This window comes from Caloenas nicobarica, chromosome 28 (assembly GCF_036013445.1).
Source record: "Caloenas nicobarica isolate bCalNic1 chromosome 28, bCalNic1.hap1, whole genome shotgun sequence".
NCBI classification, from domain to species: domain Eukaryota; kingdom Metazoa; phylum Chordata; class Aves; order Columbiformes; family Columbidae; genus Caloenas; species Caloenas nicobarica.
Genome location: NC_088272.1, coordinates 4310772 through 4328858, shown reverse-complemented (window position 1 = coordinate 4328858; position 18087 = coordinate 4310772). Strand labels below are relative to the sequence as shown.

General features: G+C 53.6%; 1 protein-coding gene across 1 annotated transcript; it reads right to left on the bottom strand.

Moving 5' to 3' along the window:
- Positions 1 to 11699: 11699 nt before the first annotated feature.
- On the bottom strand, positions 11700 to 12602 carry LOC135999443 (olfactory receptor 14J1-like; the record flags this gene model as incomplete). Its single annotated transcript, XM_065652999.1, has 1 exon — positions 11700 to 12602. A coding segment is annotated over exon 1 (903 nt), but the record flags the coding sequence as incomplete, so codon positions are not given.
- Positions 12603 to 18087: the final 5485 nt, after the last annotated feature.

Genomic DNA, 18087 nt, shown 5'->3' with positions numbered 1-18087 from the left:
CACTGTCACATTGGGCCTGTCAGCAGCACCTTGTCATTCCTAGAGATCAGTGACACGTCTGCCCAAGTACCTCAGGGGCAGCAGAGACGCCACTGACAAAACACACGTTTCCTTCCAGGTCTGTCATTGCCAGCCCTGTTTCTCTCTGGCCTTGGGGACAGCAGGGCTTGCTCACTCTCCTGTTGCCCAGTTTCAGCCCTAACTTTCCATCTGCCCACCACTGTGACATTGCTCTGCTCTGAAGTCAAACCTTTGCACACATGGGGACCTGGATTCTTGAGACCAACCAGATTTCCCTAAGACTCTCAGAGCTTGGCCGGGTGCTACAGCTGAGGTGCCACAGCCCAACTGTGCACTGATGCCCTGAGCCAAGGGCACAGCCAGGACAAGCTGCAGCCTGTGCTGTTTGACACCCATGGAGTCACCGCCAGGCGTGGTGGGACAAGTCACACAGCTTGGGGTGCTGCAATGGCTGGGTACAGGCTTTTCAGGAGAGACGGGCTGGAAGGGTCAGCAGTGGGATTCCCTCAGAGTGAAGAAGTTGCTGGGATGTATGGAGCTCCTTTATGTGGGGAGTGACCAGATGGGTTTTCTCTTGTGAGTGAGGGCACCAATGACAAAGCCTGTGGGGGCACATGGCCATGCCCCCAACAATCTGGTGCCACCGAAAGTGGGGCACAGCAGTCAGGGAGAGGCACCAGGATAAGGAGGAGAAAGCAGCACTGAAAGACTGTGCTAGGGAAATTGGAAATTATTTCCTTTTCCTTGAATAAACTCTGGATGGAACCCTGCTACTGCTGCCATTTTAGTGGCCTCTTTCTGGGCTCAGGAGAGTCCTGGAGGCTGAGGCCCCTTTTCTTTAGGGGGCACCGGGGGCTCCCCGGGCGAGCGGTCCCTGCCCTGACTGGAATTGGAGGGACTGCGGCTGCAGCAGCCCAGGGAGAGTCCAGACCTGGAGAAACTTTGGGGTTCCCCCATCAGGAATCTCTGAAGTTTTAAAAGGAGATGTGGCCAGTGCTGTACCGGGCCAGGAGAATAACCCCATCCATCAGGACAGAGCAGGACCTGACACGCTGAGCAGGGACCCTGAGGAGAAGGGCCTGGGCACTACAAGGGCCGCCACACAAGCCCGTGCTGCACGCTCACCATGAACAAGGCAGCTGCACACGGGGCTGCATGAGGAGGAGCGTGGGGACCCAGACACCTGGAGTTCTCATCCCATTCGGTTCAGCACTGGTGTGACCCCACACACACGGGTGTGTGCCAGTGTGCGGCTCCCAGTTTGGAGAAGCAGGGAGGAACTGGAGAGTGCAGGGCTGTGCCAAGGCAGGGGTCAGGACCTTGTGCACATGGTGTGGGATGCTGAGGGACCTGGGCTGCTCTGGCCCAGCAGCGCTGGGGAGGCTGCAGCAGTGTAGGAGTAGCCTGAGAGTGCTGGAAGGGTGGTTTCCGAGATGGTGGAGGTTTTCTTCATAGTGGGAAAGAGCTTGTGAAAGAATGAATGGCACAAAGTGCAGCTGGGGAGGTCCAGGCTGGACATGAGCAGGAAGGAATGTGAGTGGAAGGGCAGTGCTGCGGTGGAGCAGGTCACCCAGAGGGAGTCTGCATCAGCCCAAGGCTTTGTGCTTCAAGGAACAGCTGGGGAGGATGGAGAGAGATCAGCAAAGGAAGGAAGATGCTCAGACAAGAGCAAGGTGGGCAGCAGGGGGGATGTCTCCAGCCTGCAGGGAAAGAGGTGCAGGGGATGCCACAGCATAGGACAGGCTGTCGTGGAGATGACCAAGGGATGTAAAGAGGCTGAAAGCCCCAACAGACATGAGCTCCTTCTCCGCTTGGCTGTGGCTGTTGTCTCCTGCTCTGCTGCCTGTGAGGAGACACCTTGTCCTTACAGCACAGGGGCCTCATGGCCTCCTTGTCCCCAGCCAGGAACCTGGGAGGTGTGGGACCATAGTCCTGCCCTTGGCCTTGCACAGCCCCACATCACACTGTCCCAGGAAGGGCCCTGGGCAACGTGGGAGGGACAGGATCTGCCTTCCCAGGGCTGGGGGTCAGTGCTTGGCCCTTTGATTAATGAAACACATCCAGGTTTATTCAGCATCAGAGAGACCTTCACCTTGCTTGTCCTGACCTGTCATCTCTGCCTCCAGTTTTCTTCTCTAACCAGACCCTGGGGTCAGTTCCTCAGTAGTGTTCCTCAGTGGGACCCATTAACATTACAAGAAACTTTGGAGTTTGAATCTGACTTTTGACTTCTTGAGAGGTTTGTTCTACTGCATCTCAGAGACTGAGGTTCATGGACTCAGCAGCAAACCCACCAGAGGGGTCATTAAAGCGCCTTGGGCTGCTCCTGTGCTGCTGAGCTGGGCTGGGCTCCTGGGACAGAGGGAGCTCATGGCAAGCGGCAGCGCTGCAGAGAGACAGCTCTGCCCAGGAGCAGCTCCTCTGCAAAGCGCAGCAGGGCTGAGGGCTCTGCCTGGGGATGTCAGGGAGACGAGCAAGGCAGAGGGAGATGAAAGGTGGTCAGGGTGGGGAGGATGACTGAGAGCTCACTGGAGGAGAAATCTTTGCAGCCCTTGCCATGGTAAGTCTCTGGGTGCAGGGCAATGCAGCTGCAGCTCCTGGAGGCATCTCCTCTAAGTTAGCACAGGCACAGCTTGAGGGATCTGTAAGGAGGGGGCTCTTGTCAGGCAATGTTGAACAGCTGTGAAGGTGGGTGAGCACCCAGGGGTGCCCAGGGCTGTCCTGCAGAGCAGGGTCCCTGCACCCCAGGGCTGTGCCGGGGCAGGGACTCTGCCGCCTGCCAGGGTCAGCGCTCAGCCTGCCTGGGGAGATCCCCACGGGGCTGTGGGGAGAAGCTGTGGGTGGAAGGAGCAACCTCTGGCTGGGCAGGGTCTAGGTATGGAGTGGGTTCTGCTTGGGAAGTGGCTGCTCATAGCTCCAGATCACTTTAGGACATTCTCAGGAGGCTTTTGGAAAGGCACAGCAAGACAGGGGCTCTGTGAAAACTAAGGATCCTGTTCTATTGGTCTCATACTCTAGATTGTCTATGTGGCCAATGGGACACAATAATTAACGTCTCAGTTCAGGAGGATGCACTGAAATTCCAAATCTGTGGCTCTTGGCAGTGAATAAACCTGTGAGTATCAGAAATGGACACACCCTGGCTTCCAGACATCATCAGCATGACTTTTGCATGCTCGTTATTGTTGGTCTGATGTTCCCATCAGAGCCGGCCCACACAGAGCTGCCCCTGGGCAGTGCCGGCTGCTGGGAGGGGTCTGCAGGGCAGAGCTGAGCACACAGCGGCTGGGATGGGGTCTGTGACACTGACAGGAGGAGACCTGGGCACAGAGACACAGCTGCCGGCAGGGACAGCTCCAGGCAGCAGAGCAGGGGCTGGTCAGGAGCTCTTCTGCTCCTGCTCTGCAGGTGGCTGCTGGGGGTTGTCTGCTGGGCAATGATCGGACTGTCCCTTTAGCACATCCCATCTCCAGGAGCCCTGACTCTGCTCTGCCTGTCCTGCTGGGCTCACCAGCTGACCCAGAAAGGCCCAGCTCTGCTGTAGGATGCCAGGAGTGCTGAGCCTTTCCTTGGGGTCCGCACTCTCCTGCCAGAGTCCTTTGCTTCTCTCAGTGAGGGGTCGTGTCCTGCTCTCTCCATCACATCTGCACCTCTGGGATGGCACAGAGTTTGCAGATCTGCCCCTCTGGGACACAAGGGCCATCTCCTACTCAGGATGTGCTGCCCAGGTCTTTTTTTATTTTTTGTCTGCTACAGCAGAGTTTTCTCTCCTCAAAGTCATGTTCTACGACTGCTACGTTGCCATCTGCAAACCCCTGCACTACGGGACCCTCCTGGGCAGCAGAGCTTGTGTCCACATGGCAGCAGCCACCTGGGCCACTGGGTTTCTCAGTGCTCTGCTGCACACGGCCAGTACATTTTCACAGCCACTCTGCAAGGGCAATGCCCTGGACCAGTTCTTCTGTGAAATCCCCCAGATCCTCAAGCTCTCCTGCTCACAGTCCTACTTTAGGGAAGCTGGGCTTATTTTGGTTACTGTCTGTTTATCATTTGGGTGTTTTGTGTTCATTGTGGTATCCTATGAGCAGATCTTGAGGGCCGTGCTGAGGATCCCCTCTGAGCAGGGACGGCACAAAGCCTTTGCCACGTGCCTCCCTCACCTGGCCGTGGTCTCCCTGTTTGTCATCACTGCCGTGTTTGCCTACCTGAAGCCCCCCTCCATCTCTTCCCCATCCATGGACCTGGTGATGGCCGTTCTATACTCGGTGGTTCCTCCAGCAGTGAACCCCCTCATCTACAGCATGAGGAACCAGGAGCTCAAGGATGCCCTGAGGAAACTCATAACTTAGTGTTTTCTGAAGCAAGAAACTACCCATCTGCTACTACATAGCAGTTTTAATGTAACTAGTTACAGGTCCAGTCTCTCATCTGTATTTTCTGTTGTTATTGATGTTTTCCTTATTGTGATAACGTCATCCCCTTTCTAAATCACTTTCTGCTTTTCTTTTATAACCACTGGCTATGTAAATGAGGAGCCATGATCTGTGTGTTTTTAAACAAAAAAAAGGGTCCCATAGTGATGTGTTTTTCACTATATCCTTCCTGCAAGGCTTCTTGGAGCTGCAGGGATAGTTCCTGTGTGCATGGGAGGAGGGGAAAAGAGTCCAGCCTGGCAGCACTGCCAGGGAGCACCAGCGCTTGGCCTTCCAGAGCTGTTCTCATTCCACTCCCACACTCTCCTTCTCATCCCTTGTGTTGGTGCAAGGCCTGAGTGCTCTGGCAGCCTGGTCACCGTCCTGCTGTGTGTCAGTCCTGTGAGCGCAGGCAGGGACAGGCAATGGGCACTGCTGTGACAGAGCTGGCCTCCATAACACTACTTCTATAAAGGAAAGTGATGTTCATAGGGCAGTGCCTGAAGGCTTAGGTCTTCTTCAAGTTTGTCTTCAGGACATGCACAAGAAAGCAGCCTGCAGGTTGAAACAGCAGTGTAGAGATAAACAGTGTGTGTGTGCAGGGCTGGGCACACAGCAGTGTCCTCTCACAGCCAGGCCTCCTGCCAGAGACCTGCAGGACCAGCAGAGCAGGGCCTGGGCTGTGCCCCTGTGCACTGGACACCCCGTGGAAGCTGCCCCAGGGCATCGTCATGGACTGGCCCCTCACAACAAGCATTTCTTCTCTCCCCAGCTCAGAGAGGTTCTTTGTCCCTCCATGGAGGGACACTGAATGAGTATTTCAGCTGTTCATGTTGCATCATACGGATGAGATGTGAGCATGCACATCATGCATGAGAGGTGAGATGAACCCAAGTCAGCAGAAACGCCACGAGCTATTCCTGTGGGTTCCATTTTGGCCTGTAGGACAGACAGGGTCTTGAGGTTGTTTCTCGTTGGGAGTAACATCCCATGGAAACTGCCTAAATGCAGCACCGGTTGTGCTTCCTTTAACCAATGTCCCTGTGTCCATTCCTCATGACGTGGGACATCTCAGATGAGTGCAGAGCAGGGTGACGCACCACAGGGCTGAGGTGCCTCCTGTCCTTTGGGAGTGGCAACAGGAGGCCAGATGGACACTGTGACTCCTGCCTCTGTGTGTGAAAGGGACAGACTCTGTCTCTGAACATCCCTGGGTGCATAAGGAGCCCACGAGGCCGGCTCAGATGTGGACACCTGACAGAACCTGACATTTCTGTGTGTCACTCCAGGAACAAACCCCACTGGCCCAGGCAGATCAATCTCATGTGCTCCTGTCTGCTATGTCATCCTTACCTGTGAGTCTGAATTGTGGTCTGAAACCTGCCAGAGCAATCAGAGGGGTTCTGAGGTCCTTGGAAAAGGCAGTTGTCAAACCTGTCTTCAAGAAGGGCAAGAATGAGAACTGTGAGAATTACCGGCTGGTCAGCCTGTGTCCTTCCATGGGAAGGGAGTGGGACAAGTCCTTCTGCAGCCATGTCCAGGCACTTGGAAAACAAGAAAGGGATTGCTGAACCCAAATGGGCAGGGAAAGAAAGGCATGTTGTGCACATAGAATTTCACAAGGTGTCAGACATGGTTTCCCATGGTGTCCTTATAATGCGATTGGTTCTCTGTGGGCTCAAGAAGTGGATGCTGGGTGGGAAGCTGGCTGGATGATGAAGCCCAAATGTCACCAGTGGTACAAAGCCCCCCCTGCAGTCAGTTACCAGTGGAATCCCTCAGGGACCAGCACTTGGGCCAGCACTGGTGAATGTCTTTATTCTCCCCCTGAATGAGGTGACGGAGTGAACCTTCAGCTCCTTTGTGGATGGTGCAAAGCTGGGCAGAGGCCCTGGACAACCTCACCTGGTTCACCCTGCCCTGAGCAGGACAGTGAGACAAGAGGATGTTCAAACCTGAGTTAGTCTGTGATTCAAGGAATCTTCCCCTTGGAAAGGTTTTGGAAGACAGAATAGGTGGAGGAACAAGACAAAAAAAAAGGAAAAAAGAGGCAGAGGAGGAGACCTAAAAGGTGTCAACAGAAACAGAGCAGTTCCTGTGAAGACTGTTTCTCTACTCAAATTGTTAGCAGGAAATCTCTAATCAGCTCCCCAAACTCCCTGTTTTGCTCATTGGCCCGCTGGGATTTGCATCACATTTCTTTACATCAGATTCTGCACGGAAGTTTGCACCTGATTGTTACAGCTTGTTTGCAGGAATTAGTTCATGTTTCCTTAGAGAACCAGATTAAACAGGCACCGGGGGAATTTTTAATCAGAGGAAACAAAGAAAGGAGAAAAAAAAGAAAACACAATAGAACTTAATGATGTTTCTCAGTTCTATGGTTAAATTAAGTAGTTTCCAGTGAGGTCCATTGCCATAATTGAGTCGCCTATAGGGAGTATGAGAGCAACTGCTGAAAGACGTTACCTGCCTGAAGCTCAAAGCAGGGAGAGAGCTGAGAGGCTCTGAACGAGCAAAGAGTGAGAGGAGGAAGAACCTCTGGGGAGCAATGGAAAGTGCAAATGTCCAGACAGGCTTCTGAAGAGATGACTTCAGACATGCTGAGATGATTAAGGACAGGTAGAAACTCCTGGATGTTCAGGGGGATTAAATACACAGCATGATAGACAGAATTGTGGCAATGCAAGCACAGGGAAAGGTCAATGTTTCAATTCCCACAGTACATACACATTCTGAAAATTAATATTTTTGCAGTATAGAAATTCCACAGACATTTTATTGGAAATATTGAATCATTTCATCTGAGAAAAAAAGAGTGTGGGGTTTTTTGTTCTTGTTGTTGTTTTTGGTTTGATTTGGTTTTGAGGGGAGTTCTCAGGTTTTCGGGCTGAGCTCCATGGTCTCACTATAAGCATCCAATGCAAACCTCGAGAGGCCCCAGTATACCTGAGGTGTTTGCCTGGACTGGCAGGTGTCAGACAAGACTGATAAAGACATGTTGCTTCCATCATTTACATCTAGTATTCAAGACTTCTGTGCTTAATTAGAAAAGTTTCAGCACTGTAGGCAAAGAGGCAGGTACATGAAGAGCACTGAGAAGAAGTGATAGAAGAATTATCCAGTTGATATCACGGAATCATAGAATCGTTTCAGTGGAAAGAGACCCTCAGGATCATCGAGTCTAACCATAATCTGACTCAAGCACTAAACCATCTCCATTAAGAACCTCATCTAAACTCCTTTTAAACACCTACAGGGATGGTGACCTCGTGACTTCCCTGGGCAGCCTGTTCCAATGCCCGACAACCGTTTCCAAGAAGAGTTTTTTCCTAATATCCAATCTAAACCTCCTCCAGGACCCGGGACTTGGCCTTGTTGAGACTCAGACAACTGGCCTCAACCCATCAATCCAGCTTGTCCAGATCCCTCTGTATGGCCTTCCTACCCTCCAGCAGATCAACACTCCTTCCCTGCTGTGCTGTGCTTTACTTGGTGGCCAAAACAGCTTTGAGAACATGCTGACATTTTTGTTGTTGCTGAGCAGTGCTGGCACAGCCTCAAGGCCTTCTGTGTTTCTCAGTCTGCCCCAAAAACAAGAGGGCTGGATGTGGCTAAAGGCTGGGAGGGGACCAAGCCAGGACAGCTGACCCCAACTGACCAAAGAGATATTCCACACCATATGGCAGCATGGTCAGAAACCTCATACAATTGTTCTCAGTCCATCATTTCATCCAGTCCGGATCCCTCTGTATGGCCTTCCCACCCTCCAGCAGATCAACACTCCCACCCAATTTGGTGTCATCTGCAAACTTACTGAGGGTGCACTCAATCCCCTCATCCAGATCGTTGATAAAGAGATTAAACAGAACTGGCCCTATACTGAGACCTGGGGAACACGACTCATGACTGGCCACCAACTGGATTTGTCTCCATTCACCACAACTCTTTGGGCCCGGCCCTCCAGCCAGTTCTTTATCCATCGCAGATACACCATCCAGGCCATGAGCTGCAGCTTCTCCAGGAGATGCTGTGGGATACGGTGTCAAAGGCTTTACTGAAGTCTAAGTGCACAACATCCACAGCCTGTGTGGCAGATTCATTCCCCCACGACAGACTTTCCCTCATCTGCTAAGCCGGTCACCTTGTCATAGAAGGAGATCAGGTTGGTCAAGCAGGACCTGCCTTTCATAAAGCCATGCTGATTGGGCCCGATTGCTCGTCTCGTATGTGTGACCTCCCAGTCCTTTCCCAGCCCTGTTCCTGCTGTTGGCCTGTCCCCTGCAGAGGCACAAGTGACTCACAGTCCCCTCCACAGCCATTGGCTTCCTACTGGACTGTGAGTTCCTGAGACACAGCTGAGCACATGACATCGTACGCACAAAGATCGAGTCCAACTCCTGTCCTTGCACAGGACAACCCCACAGGTCACCCCATGTGTCTGAGGACGTTGTCCAGTCTCTTCTTGATCACTGTCAGGTTGGGGCCGTGACACCTCCCTGGGGAGCCTGTTCCAGTGCCCAGCACCCTCTGGGTGAAGAACCTTTTCCTCATGTCCAACTCACCCTCCCCTGGCACATCGTCCTGCTGTTCCCTTGGGTTCTGTCACTGGTCACCACAGAGAAGAGCTCAGTACCTACCCTTCCTTCTCCCCTTGTGAGGAAGCTGTCACCACCGTGGAGGTCTCCTTTTAGTGTTTTCCTCAGCTCTGATGCTGAGAAACCCCTTGGTTTGCTCTCTAAAGCAGAAAGGAGAAGCCATGAGCCCCAGGCAATGGGAAGGGGGATCCTGTCCCTCACACACGGCTCAGGGCTCTTCCTGGGACCGTGGGATGTGGCTGTGCAAGGCCGAGGGAAGGACAACACTGGTACAACAACTTCCACCTTCTCCATGGGGCTGCAAGGAGGCAACGAGGCCCCAGTGCCATGAGGACAACATGTCTTCTCCTGGGCCTCAGTGGCAGAGACAACTGCCATGGCCAAGGGGACAAAGACCTGGGTTCTGTTGGTCCCTTCCAGTCTCACCAGCGCCCTTTCCCATCTCCATCACAGGCTGTTCTGCACGGTCCTACACCTGCCCCTCTTTCCCTGCAGGCTGCAGACACCCATCTGCTTCCCCACCTGCTCTCACCCCAGCATTTCTGTCCCTTCACTGATGTGTCTGCACCCTCACTGGCTGTTCTTTGGAACACAAACCATGGGCTGATCCAGCCCCCTCTGGGTGACCTCTTGCACCACAGCACTGCCCTTCCAGTGACATTTCTTCCTCCTGATATCCAGTCTCCACTTCCCAATCTGCACTTGGTAGCTTTTTTTTCCTCTCCTGGTTGTTCCTACTACTTGGGAAAGCTATACCACCTCAGAAACTGCCTCTCAAGCAGGGAACCCTACCTGTTAGTCTTCTTGTGGTCTTCCACTAGACCAGAGAGAAGTAACCTCACCATGACTGCTGCTGGCCCTTCAGCTTCTCTGATAGACATGAGCATGTCCCTGTTTCTGTCCCATCATGTTCTCAGGTGGGATGGACATGACAACCTGTCTCCAAGGCCTCTTCCTGGGTAGGGGCTGTGGGTACTTTGGCAGAGGTTCTTTCCCAGCCACGTTCCTGCTGCTGGGCTGTCACCTCCAGAGACAGAACTGACCTCACTGTCCCCTTCACAGTCACATACTGCTTACTGGATTATGAGTGTCTGAGACACAACTGATGTCATAACACACCATACCCATCCATAAAACCCCTATGGCCCAGGACCTGACCAGATGAATGTATGTCTCTTCTATTAAACTTATCAAATATATTTCCTACTAACGATTTAAGTGGGGAAATATCCCAGTGCTGTATCTAGGCTGATTTCTCTGGTATGTAACATCCAACATGAAGCGAGGTCTAGACACTGTCTGCCCCACAGGCCTTCATGGAACCTCAAGGAATGGCTGTTTGTTTTCACCTGGGCTCATCTCACCTGAGGTTCCTCTCACCTCACATACATGACGTGCATGCTCACAGCTCATCTGTTCAATGAAAACCTCCTGTTGCCACTCCGAAGGGATGGGAGGTACCTCAGCCCTAAGGTGTGTCCCCCTGCTCTGTATTCGTCTGAGATGTCCCATGTCATGTGGAATGGACACAGGGAGGGATCTCAGTTCAAGGAAGCACATCCCAGTGCTGCATTCTGGTGGTTTCCCATGGGATGTTACTCTCAACATGAAGTGACCTCGAGACACTGTCTGTCCCATGGGCCTTCATGGAACACCCTAGAATAACTGATGGCGTTTGTGCTCACTTGGGTTCATGTCAACTCGTGTACATTATGTGCATGCTCACATCTCATCTGTACAATGCAAACTTGGACTGCTGAGCTACTCATTCAGAAGACAACCTCTGTGAGCTGGGGTGAGAGGACAGGGCTGGAAATGGAGGTTGTGAGGGGCCAGTCCATGACGATGCCCTGGGGCAGCTTCCGCGGGGTGTCCAGTGCACAGGGGCACAGTCCAGCCCCTGCTCTGCTGGTCCTGCAGGTCTCTGGCAGGAGGCCTGGCTGTGAGAGGACACTGCTGTGTGCCCAGCCCTGCACACACACACTGTTTATCTCTACACTGCTGTTTCAACCTGCAGGCTGCTTTCTTGTGCATGTCCTGAAGACGAACTTGAAGAAGACCTAAGCCCTCAGCCCTATGAACCTCAGCCCTCAGCCCTATGAACATCACTTTCCTTTATAGAAGTAGTGTTACGGAGGCCAGCTCTGTCACAGCAGTGCCCATGGCCTGTCCCTGCCTGCGCTCACAGGACTGACACACAGCAGGACGGTGACCAGGCTGCCAGAGCACTCAGGCCTTGCACCAACACAAGGGATGAGAAGGAGAGTGTGGGAGTGGAACGAGAACAGCTCTGGAAGGCCAAGCACTGGTGCTCCCTGGCAGGGCTGCCAGGCTGGACTCTTTTCCCCTCCTCCCATGCACACAGGAACTGTCCCTGCAGCTCCAAACAGGCCTTGCAGGAAGGATATAGTGAAAAACACATCACTACGGGACCCTTTATTTTGTTTAAATACACACAGATCATGGCTCCTCATTTACACAGCCAGGGGTTATAAAAGAAAAGCAGACAGTGATTTAGACAGGGAATGACAATGTTATCACAATAAAAAACAACTTCAATAAAAACAGAAAATACAAGTGAGAGGCTGGACCTGTAACTAGTTACATTAAAACTGCTATGTAGAAGGAGAGAAGCAGTTTATTGCTTCAGAAAACACAGAGATATGAGTTTCCACAGGGCATCCTTGAGCTCCTGGTTCCTCATGCTGTAGATGAGGGGGTTCACTGCTGGAGGCACCACCGAGTACAGAACAGACACCACCAGGTCCAGGGATGGGGACGAGATGGAGGGGGGCTTCAGGTAGGCAAACATGCCAGTGCTGACAAACAGGGAGACCACGGCCAGGTGAGGGAGGCACGTGGCAAAGGCTTTGTGCCGTCCCTGCTCAGAGGGGATCCTCAGCACGGCCCTCAAGATCTGCACATAGGACAGCACAATGAACGCAAAACACCCAAATACTAATAAGAGACTAGCCAGAAGAAGACCAAGTTCCCTGAGGTACGAGTTTGAGCAGGAGAGCTTGAGGAACTGTGGGATTTCACAGAAGAACTGCTCCAGGGCATTGCCCTTGCACAGTGGCAGTGAAAATGTATTGGCCGTGTGCAGCAGAGCACTGAGAAACCCAGTGGCCCAGGCAGCTGCTGCCATGTGGACACAAGCTCTGCTGCCCAGGAGGGTCCCGTAGTGCAGGGGTTTGCAGATGGCAACGTAGCGGTCGTAGGACATGACGGTGAGGAGAGAAAACTCTGCACCAAACAAGAAAAATACACAGAAGACCTGGGCAGCACATCCTGCATAGGAAATGACCCTGGTATCCCAGAGTGAGTTCACCATGGATTTGGGGACAGTGATGGAGATGGAGCCCAGGTCGAGGAGGGAGAGGTTGAGCAGGAAGAAGTACATGGGGGTGTGGAGGTGCTGGTCACAGGCTATGGTGGTGATGATGAGGCCGTTGCCCAGGAGGGCAGCCAGGTAGATGCCCAGGAAGAGCCAGAAGTGCAAGAGCTGCAGCTCCCGTGTGTCTGCGAATGCCAGGAGGAGGAACTGGGTGATGGAGCTGCTGTTGGACATCTGCTGCCTGTGGGCATGAGGACCTGTGCAAGGAGGAAAAGACGGTGACAATTTAAGGGAGACTTCTCAGAGCAAAGCCAAAGTCATTTCCCACAGACCCTCCCACAAAGAGACCCTTTTCATTTTCCAGGAGAACATCCTGGCTGGAGCCCTCGTCGGTGCTTGATGAGTGTGCAATGAAGAGCAGGGTCTCTGCCCAGGGGCTCTTGAGGAGTCAGCCTGAGCCTGTGTGATGGGTGGGGCAGGGGCCAGTCCTGGGGTTCAGCTTTGTCAGATGGAACCGCTCCTGCTGCAGAAGGGACTGTCAGCATCTGTACCCCCAGACCTGAGAAACTGTGTTTGAGAGGTTTGGCGTTTCTACAGCTCCTTCTCCCCTCCCACCCTGGGGAGTGTTCTCGGGTGTCAGAAACCCTCAGCATTTCTGCTGCACTCAGGGAGAACAGAGCGAGTCCTGCAAGACCAGAGGATGCCTGTGGGTCAGTGCAGAGTGAGGGCAGCTGCTCTGTCCCTCTGTCTTGCTCCAGCTGCCCTGGGCTGGCACCTTTCTGAGATGGTGATCACACTGCCATGTTACCCTGAAAAGCCACCAGGCACTGCTGAGAGCAGAGGGATCAACCTCAGACCATGACATGTCTCACAGTTTTCTAAGGTCTCAGCACCCCACTTCTATCCCAGGACACACACGGCTCATTTCACAAACCAAACAGCATTTCTTCCATCATAGCATCTCTGCACTTCTGCATGGGGAATTCAGATATGCTGAAGTGCTACAGGAGAGGTTTGCATCCTGGAGGGAAGCTCACAGCTTGGAAGAAAAACTCAAAGAGACAGCCAAGAGTCCTAATGATGCCATTTGATTCAGGCAGATTCAGCTCATTCCCCAGCCCCACAGACTGCATTGCCCACAGCCCCACAGGGCAGAGCAAAGCTAGGACACGTGTTCCCATGGACACAGCTGCAGGAAAGGACCCACAAGATCAGGCTGTGACTCTGCAGCTGAAACTCCCATCCCCAGAGAGCCTGACAGCAAGAACCAGATCACACCAGCAGTGACCCAGAGCAGTGGAGCAAGAAGGAAACTGCGGTGAGGGTGGGTGTGAGAGAGGCCAGGGCAGAGGCAGCCGGGCACTCAGACAGCGTCACCCTTCCCCAGCTGTGCAGCCACCTCCCACACACCAGCATTGCCGGGCAGCTGCTCTCAGCCCCTGTGCTCTGCAGAGGGAACTGGAGCTCTGGCTGCACAGGAGCTGCTTCATGCCTTGGAGCCCCCGGCCCTGAGGGCAGAGGCTTTGCTGGGTGGGAGAGGAGGCGAGGGGGCTGCTCACAGGAGGGATCTGCACTGCGGAGGATCATACGGAGTTTTCTCTGTATGATCTCCCTCCCTCTGCATGATTTCTCCCTCCCATACCAATTCCAGGTTTAGTTACCTCTCATTTCTGATCATTTCCGTGCTGCCTGGAGATTCTCCTCCTGGGAGGTGTTTCCCTGTCCATGTCTTTTCCCTGTCAATGCTCACAGACCCCATCCCACCCTCTGTGCCCTCACCCTGGCCCTACAGATCCTGCCTGTTCACAGGGCACTGCCTGGGGGCATCTTCCTGTTTGCAGACTGGGGAAAAGGACAGGTCAGAGTAAGACTGACGGGTATAGCCAATGTGATGCTGGTGCTGTGCACAGGCAGAGCAGCAGCTGAAGGGATGTTATGAGGCTTCTGGCAGATGTAATGATTAATCGGAGTTGCAGTTTAGGAGTCACAGTGACTTGTTTAAGCATGAGAGCTCATTTTCATTTTTTCCTTTCCTGCACCCCCCAACCCTTGGGATAGGAAACTGAAAAGGCAGGCTCAGGAAAGCTCCCTTTCTCTTTGGTAATCCTTGCATTTATCTTCTGCTTGAGGCATCCACTTGGAAAAATCCTGGGGATGATCTGGAGCTGTGAGCAGCCCTGATCCACACAGCACCCCCTTAACAGCAGAAGCACCTTTCCTGCCTTGACACGGGTCGCTCCTTCCCCCCACAGCTTCTCCCCACAGCACATGGGGATCTCCCCGGGCAGGCTGAGCGCTGACCCTGGCAGGCGGCAGAGTCCCTGCCCCGGCACAGCCCTGGGGTGCAGGGACCCTGCTCTGCAGGACAGCCCTGGGCACCCCTGGCTGCTCACCCAGCTTCACAGCTGTTCAAAATTGCCTGACCAGAGCCCCCTCCTTACAGATCCCTCAAGCTGTGCCTGTGCTAACTTCAGGAGATGCCTCCAGGAGCTGCAGCTGCATTGCCCTGCACCCTGAGACTTACCGGGTCAGGGGCTGCAAAGATTTCTCCTCCAGTGAGCTCTCAGTCATCCTCCCCATCCTGACCACCTTTCATCTCTCTCTGCCTTGCTCGTCTCCCTGACATCCCCAGGCAGAGCCCTCAGCCCTGCTGCGCTTTGCAGAGGAGCTGCTCCTGGGCAGAGCTGTCTCTCTGCAGCGCTGCCGCTTGCCATGAGCTCCCTCTGTCCCAGGAGCCCAGCCCAGCTCAGCAGCACAGGAGCAGCCCAAGGCACTTTAATGACCCCTCTGGTGGCTTTGGCGCTGAGTCCATGAACCTCAGACCCTGGAGGAAGCTGAAGAAACCTCTCAAGAAGTCCAAGTCAGGTTTAAACTCCAAAGTTCCTTCTGGTGTTAATGGGTCCCACTGAGGAACACTATTGAGGAAATGACCCCAGGGTCTGGTTAGAGAAGAAAACTGGAGGCAGAGATGACAGGTCAGGAAAAGCAAGGTGAAGGTCTCTCTGATGATCAGTAAACCTGGATGTGTTTCATTAATCAAAGGGCCAAGCCCTGACCCCCAGCCCTGGGAAGGCAGATCCTGTCCCTCCCACGTTGCCCAGGGCCCTTCCTGGGACAGTGTGATGTGGGGCTGTGCAAGGCCAAGGGCAGGACTATGGTCCCACACCTCCCAGGTTCCTGGCTGGGGACAAGGAGGCCATGAGGCCCCTGTGCTGTAAGCACAAGGTGCCTCCTCACAGGCATCAGAGCTGGAGACAACAGCCACAGCCAAGGGGAGAAGGGGCTCATGTCTGCTGGGGGCTTTCAGCCTCTTTACATCCCTTGATCATCTCCACGACAGCCTGTCCTATGCTGTGGCATCCCCTGCACCTCTTTCCCTGCAGGCTGGAGACATCCCCCCTGCTGCCCACCTTGCTCTTGTCTGAGCATCTTCCTTCCTTTGCTGATCTCTCTCCATCCTCCCCAGCTGTTCCTTGAAGCACAAAGCCTTGGGCTGATGCAGACTGCCTCTGGGTGACCTGCTCCACCACAGCACTGCCCTTCCACTCACATTCCTTGCTGCTCTTGTCCAGCCTGGACCTCCCCAGCTGCATGTTGTGCCATTATTTCTTTCTCGTGCTGTTTCCCACTATGAAGAAAACCTCCACCATCTCTGAAACCACCCTTCCAGCACTCTCAGGCTACTCCTACACTGCTGCAGCCTCCCCAGCGCTGCTGGGCCAGAGCAGCCCAGGTCCCTCAGCATCCCACACCATGTGCACAAGGTCCTGACCCCTGCCTTGGCACAGCCCTGCACTCTCCAGTTCCTCCCTGCTTCTCCAAACTGGGAGCCGCACACTGGTACACACCCGTGTGTGTGGGGTCCCACCAGTGCTGAACCGAATGGGATGAGAACTCCAGGTGTCTGGGTCCCCACGCTCCTCCTCATGCAGCCCCGTGTGCAGCTGCCTTGTTCATGGTGAGCGTGCAGCACGGGCTTGTGTGGCGGCCCTTGTAGTGCCCAGGCCCTTCTCCTCAGGGTCCCTGCTCAGCGTGTCAGGTCCTGCTCTGTCCTGATGGATGGGGTTATTCTCCTGCCCCGATACAGGACTGGCCGTTTCTCCTTGTACAACTTCAGAGCTCTTTGATGGGTGAATTCCAAAGTTTCTCAAGCACAATTAGCTCAGCTGTTAATCTTTGCATGCAGATGGTTTAACCTGATAAAGGTGTCTCTCCCAAGTTAACAGCAGGAGGAGTTACAGGACACTACAAATAGCCCCTCCTGGAGAAACTGTGGCATCTTGAGGGTCTGGTACTCATAATGCCAGAGCTCTGGACTTAGAGGGGAAGTTTCCCTTCATGTGGGACAGCAGCAGGAATGCGTGGAGCTCTGCCTGGGGACAGAGAATATCAGCTGATAGTTGAGGAGTCAGCGTGAGAGGGCAGAACAACATGGGCAGTGTTGTGGTGACTGGACATCAGCTACTGACTCACTGATGAGGAGGAGGAATTAGATGAGGCCTCCTTCAGACAAAGGAAAGAAGCCTCATGTTTCCAGGCCTGTGTCCTCATGGCAAACCTAAGATATCCCAATATTTGCAAAGTACCAGCCATCCAGGAGGGCTTCGTAGCTCATTGACACCATCTTCCTGACACGGGTGGCTGAGGAGTCAGTGAGGTGAGGTGCCCTGTGGGACTTCACACTTACAAACCAGAAAGGGATGGTCAGGGATGGAACAGTCAGGGGTGGGAAAGTAGAGTTGAGGCTCCTGGAAGATGATAACAAGGCAAAGAGCAGGATTTCAGGAGAGCAGGCTTTGGCCTGCTGAGGGACCTGCTTGGGTCCTATGGGATATGACCTTGGTGATTGCAGTGATTTTTCTCTCACATTTCCTCCCTGTTCTCTCCCACCTGCTGTTGTGCAGTGTTTTTTACCCTTTCTCAAATACAATATCACAGAGGTGCTGCCAACATCCCTGAGTGGCTCAGATTTGGCAAGGAGTGGGTCCATCTTGGACCCAGCTGAAATTTGCTCTGTCTGACATCGGTCAAACTCCTGTTGTCTTCTCAGAGAGGTGACAACTGTAGCACAGCCACACTCAGCCCAGTTCCAAGACTTGGCCATGTAAATCCAATACAGGGTGACAACATGTTGGATTACAAACTTCTTGACCCTGAAGAAGAAATGGAAAACATCTTCTATCAGCAACCAGAGGAAGTCTCCAGTCAATGAGCAGGTTCCTATGGGGAACTGTAATCGCTCTGGTATTCACTGGCCAGGCAAAGTGGCAGGTGCCAACAGTCCAGAGGATCTTGGGCCAACTTCTTAACGTGGCTGCCTGGTGGGCCAACAAGCGTGATGCTCACCTGGATCTGGAACTGGGACACAAGGAAAAGCTGGTGAGGGATGTGAACATCAGTGTCCACCTTGGCTGTCATGACCAGGCAACAGTGGGATTCCAGGCACCAGAGAGGAGGGAGGAAGGCCAGCAGCAGAGCACAGGCTGGTGGGCTCCAGAGGAGAAGACTTTGACATGACTAGGGGGGCTGATAGAGGTGATGCCATGGGGAGCAGCTCTGAAGGGTGAATGAGCTCAGGAAATCTGACAGGCCTTACAGGACAGCTTGCTCTAAGAACGGGAATGATCTGTCCTGAGGAGCCCCGTACTCCTGAGGCCCCAGAGGAAGGCAGGGCAATGGAGGAGTTTGCCTTGGTTGATGAGGACTGGGTTAGGGAGCA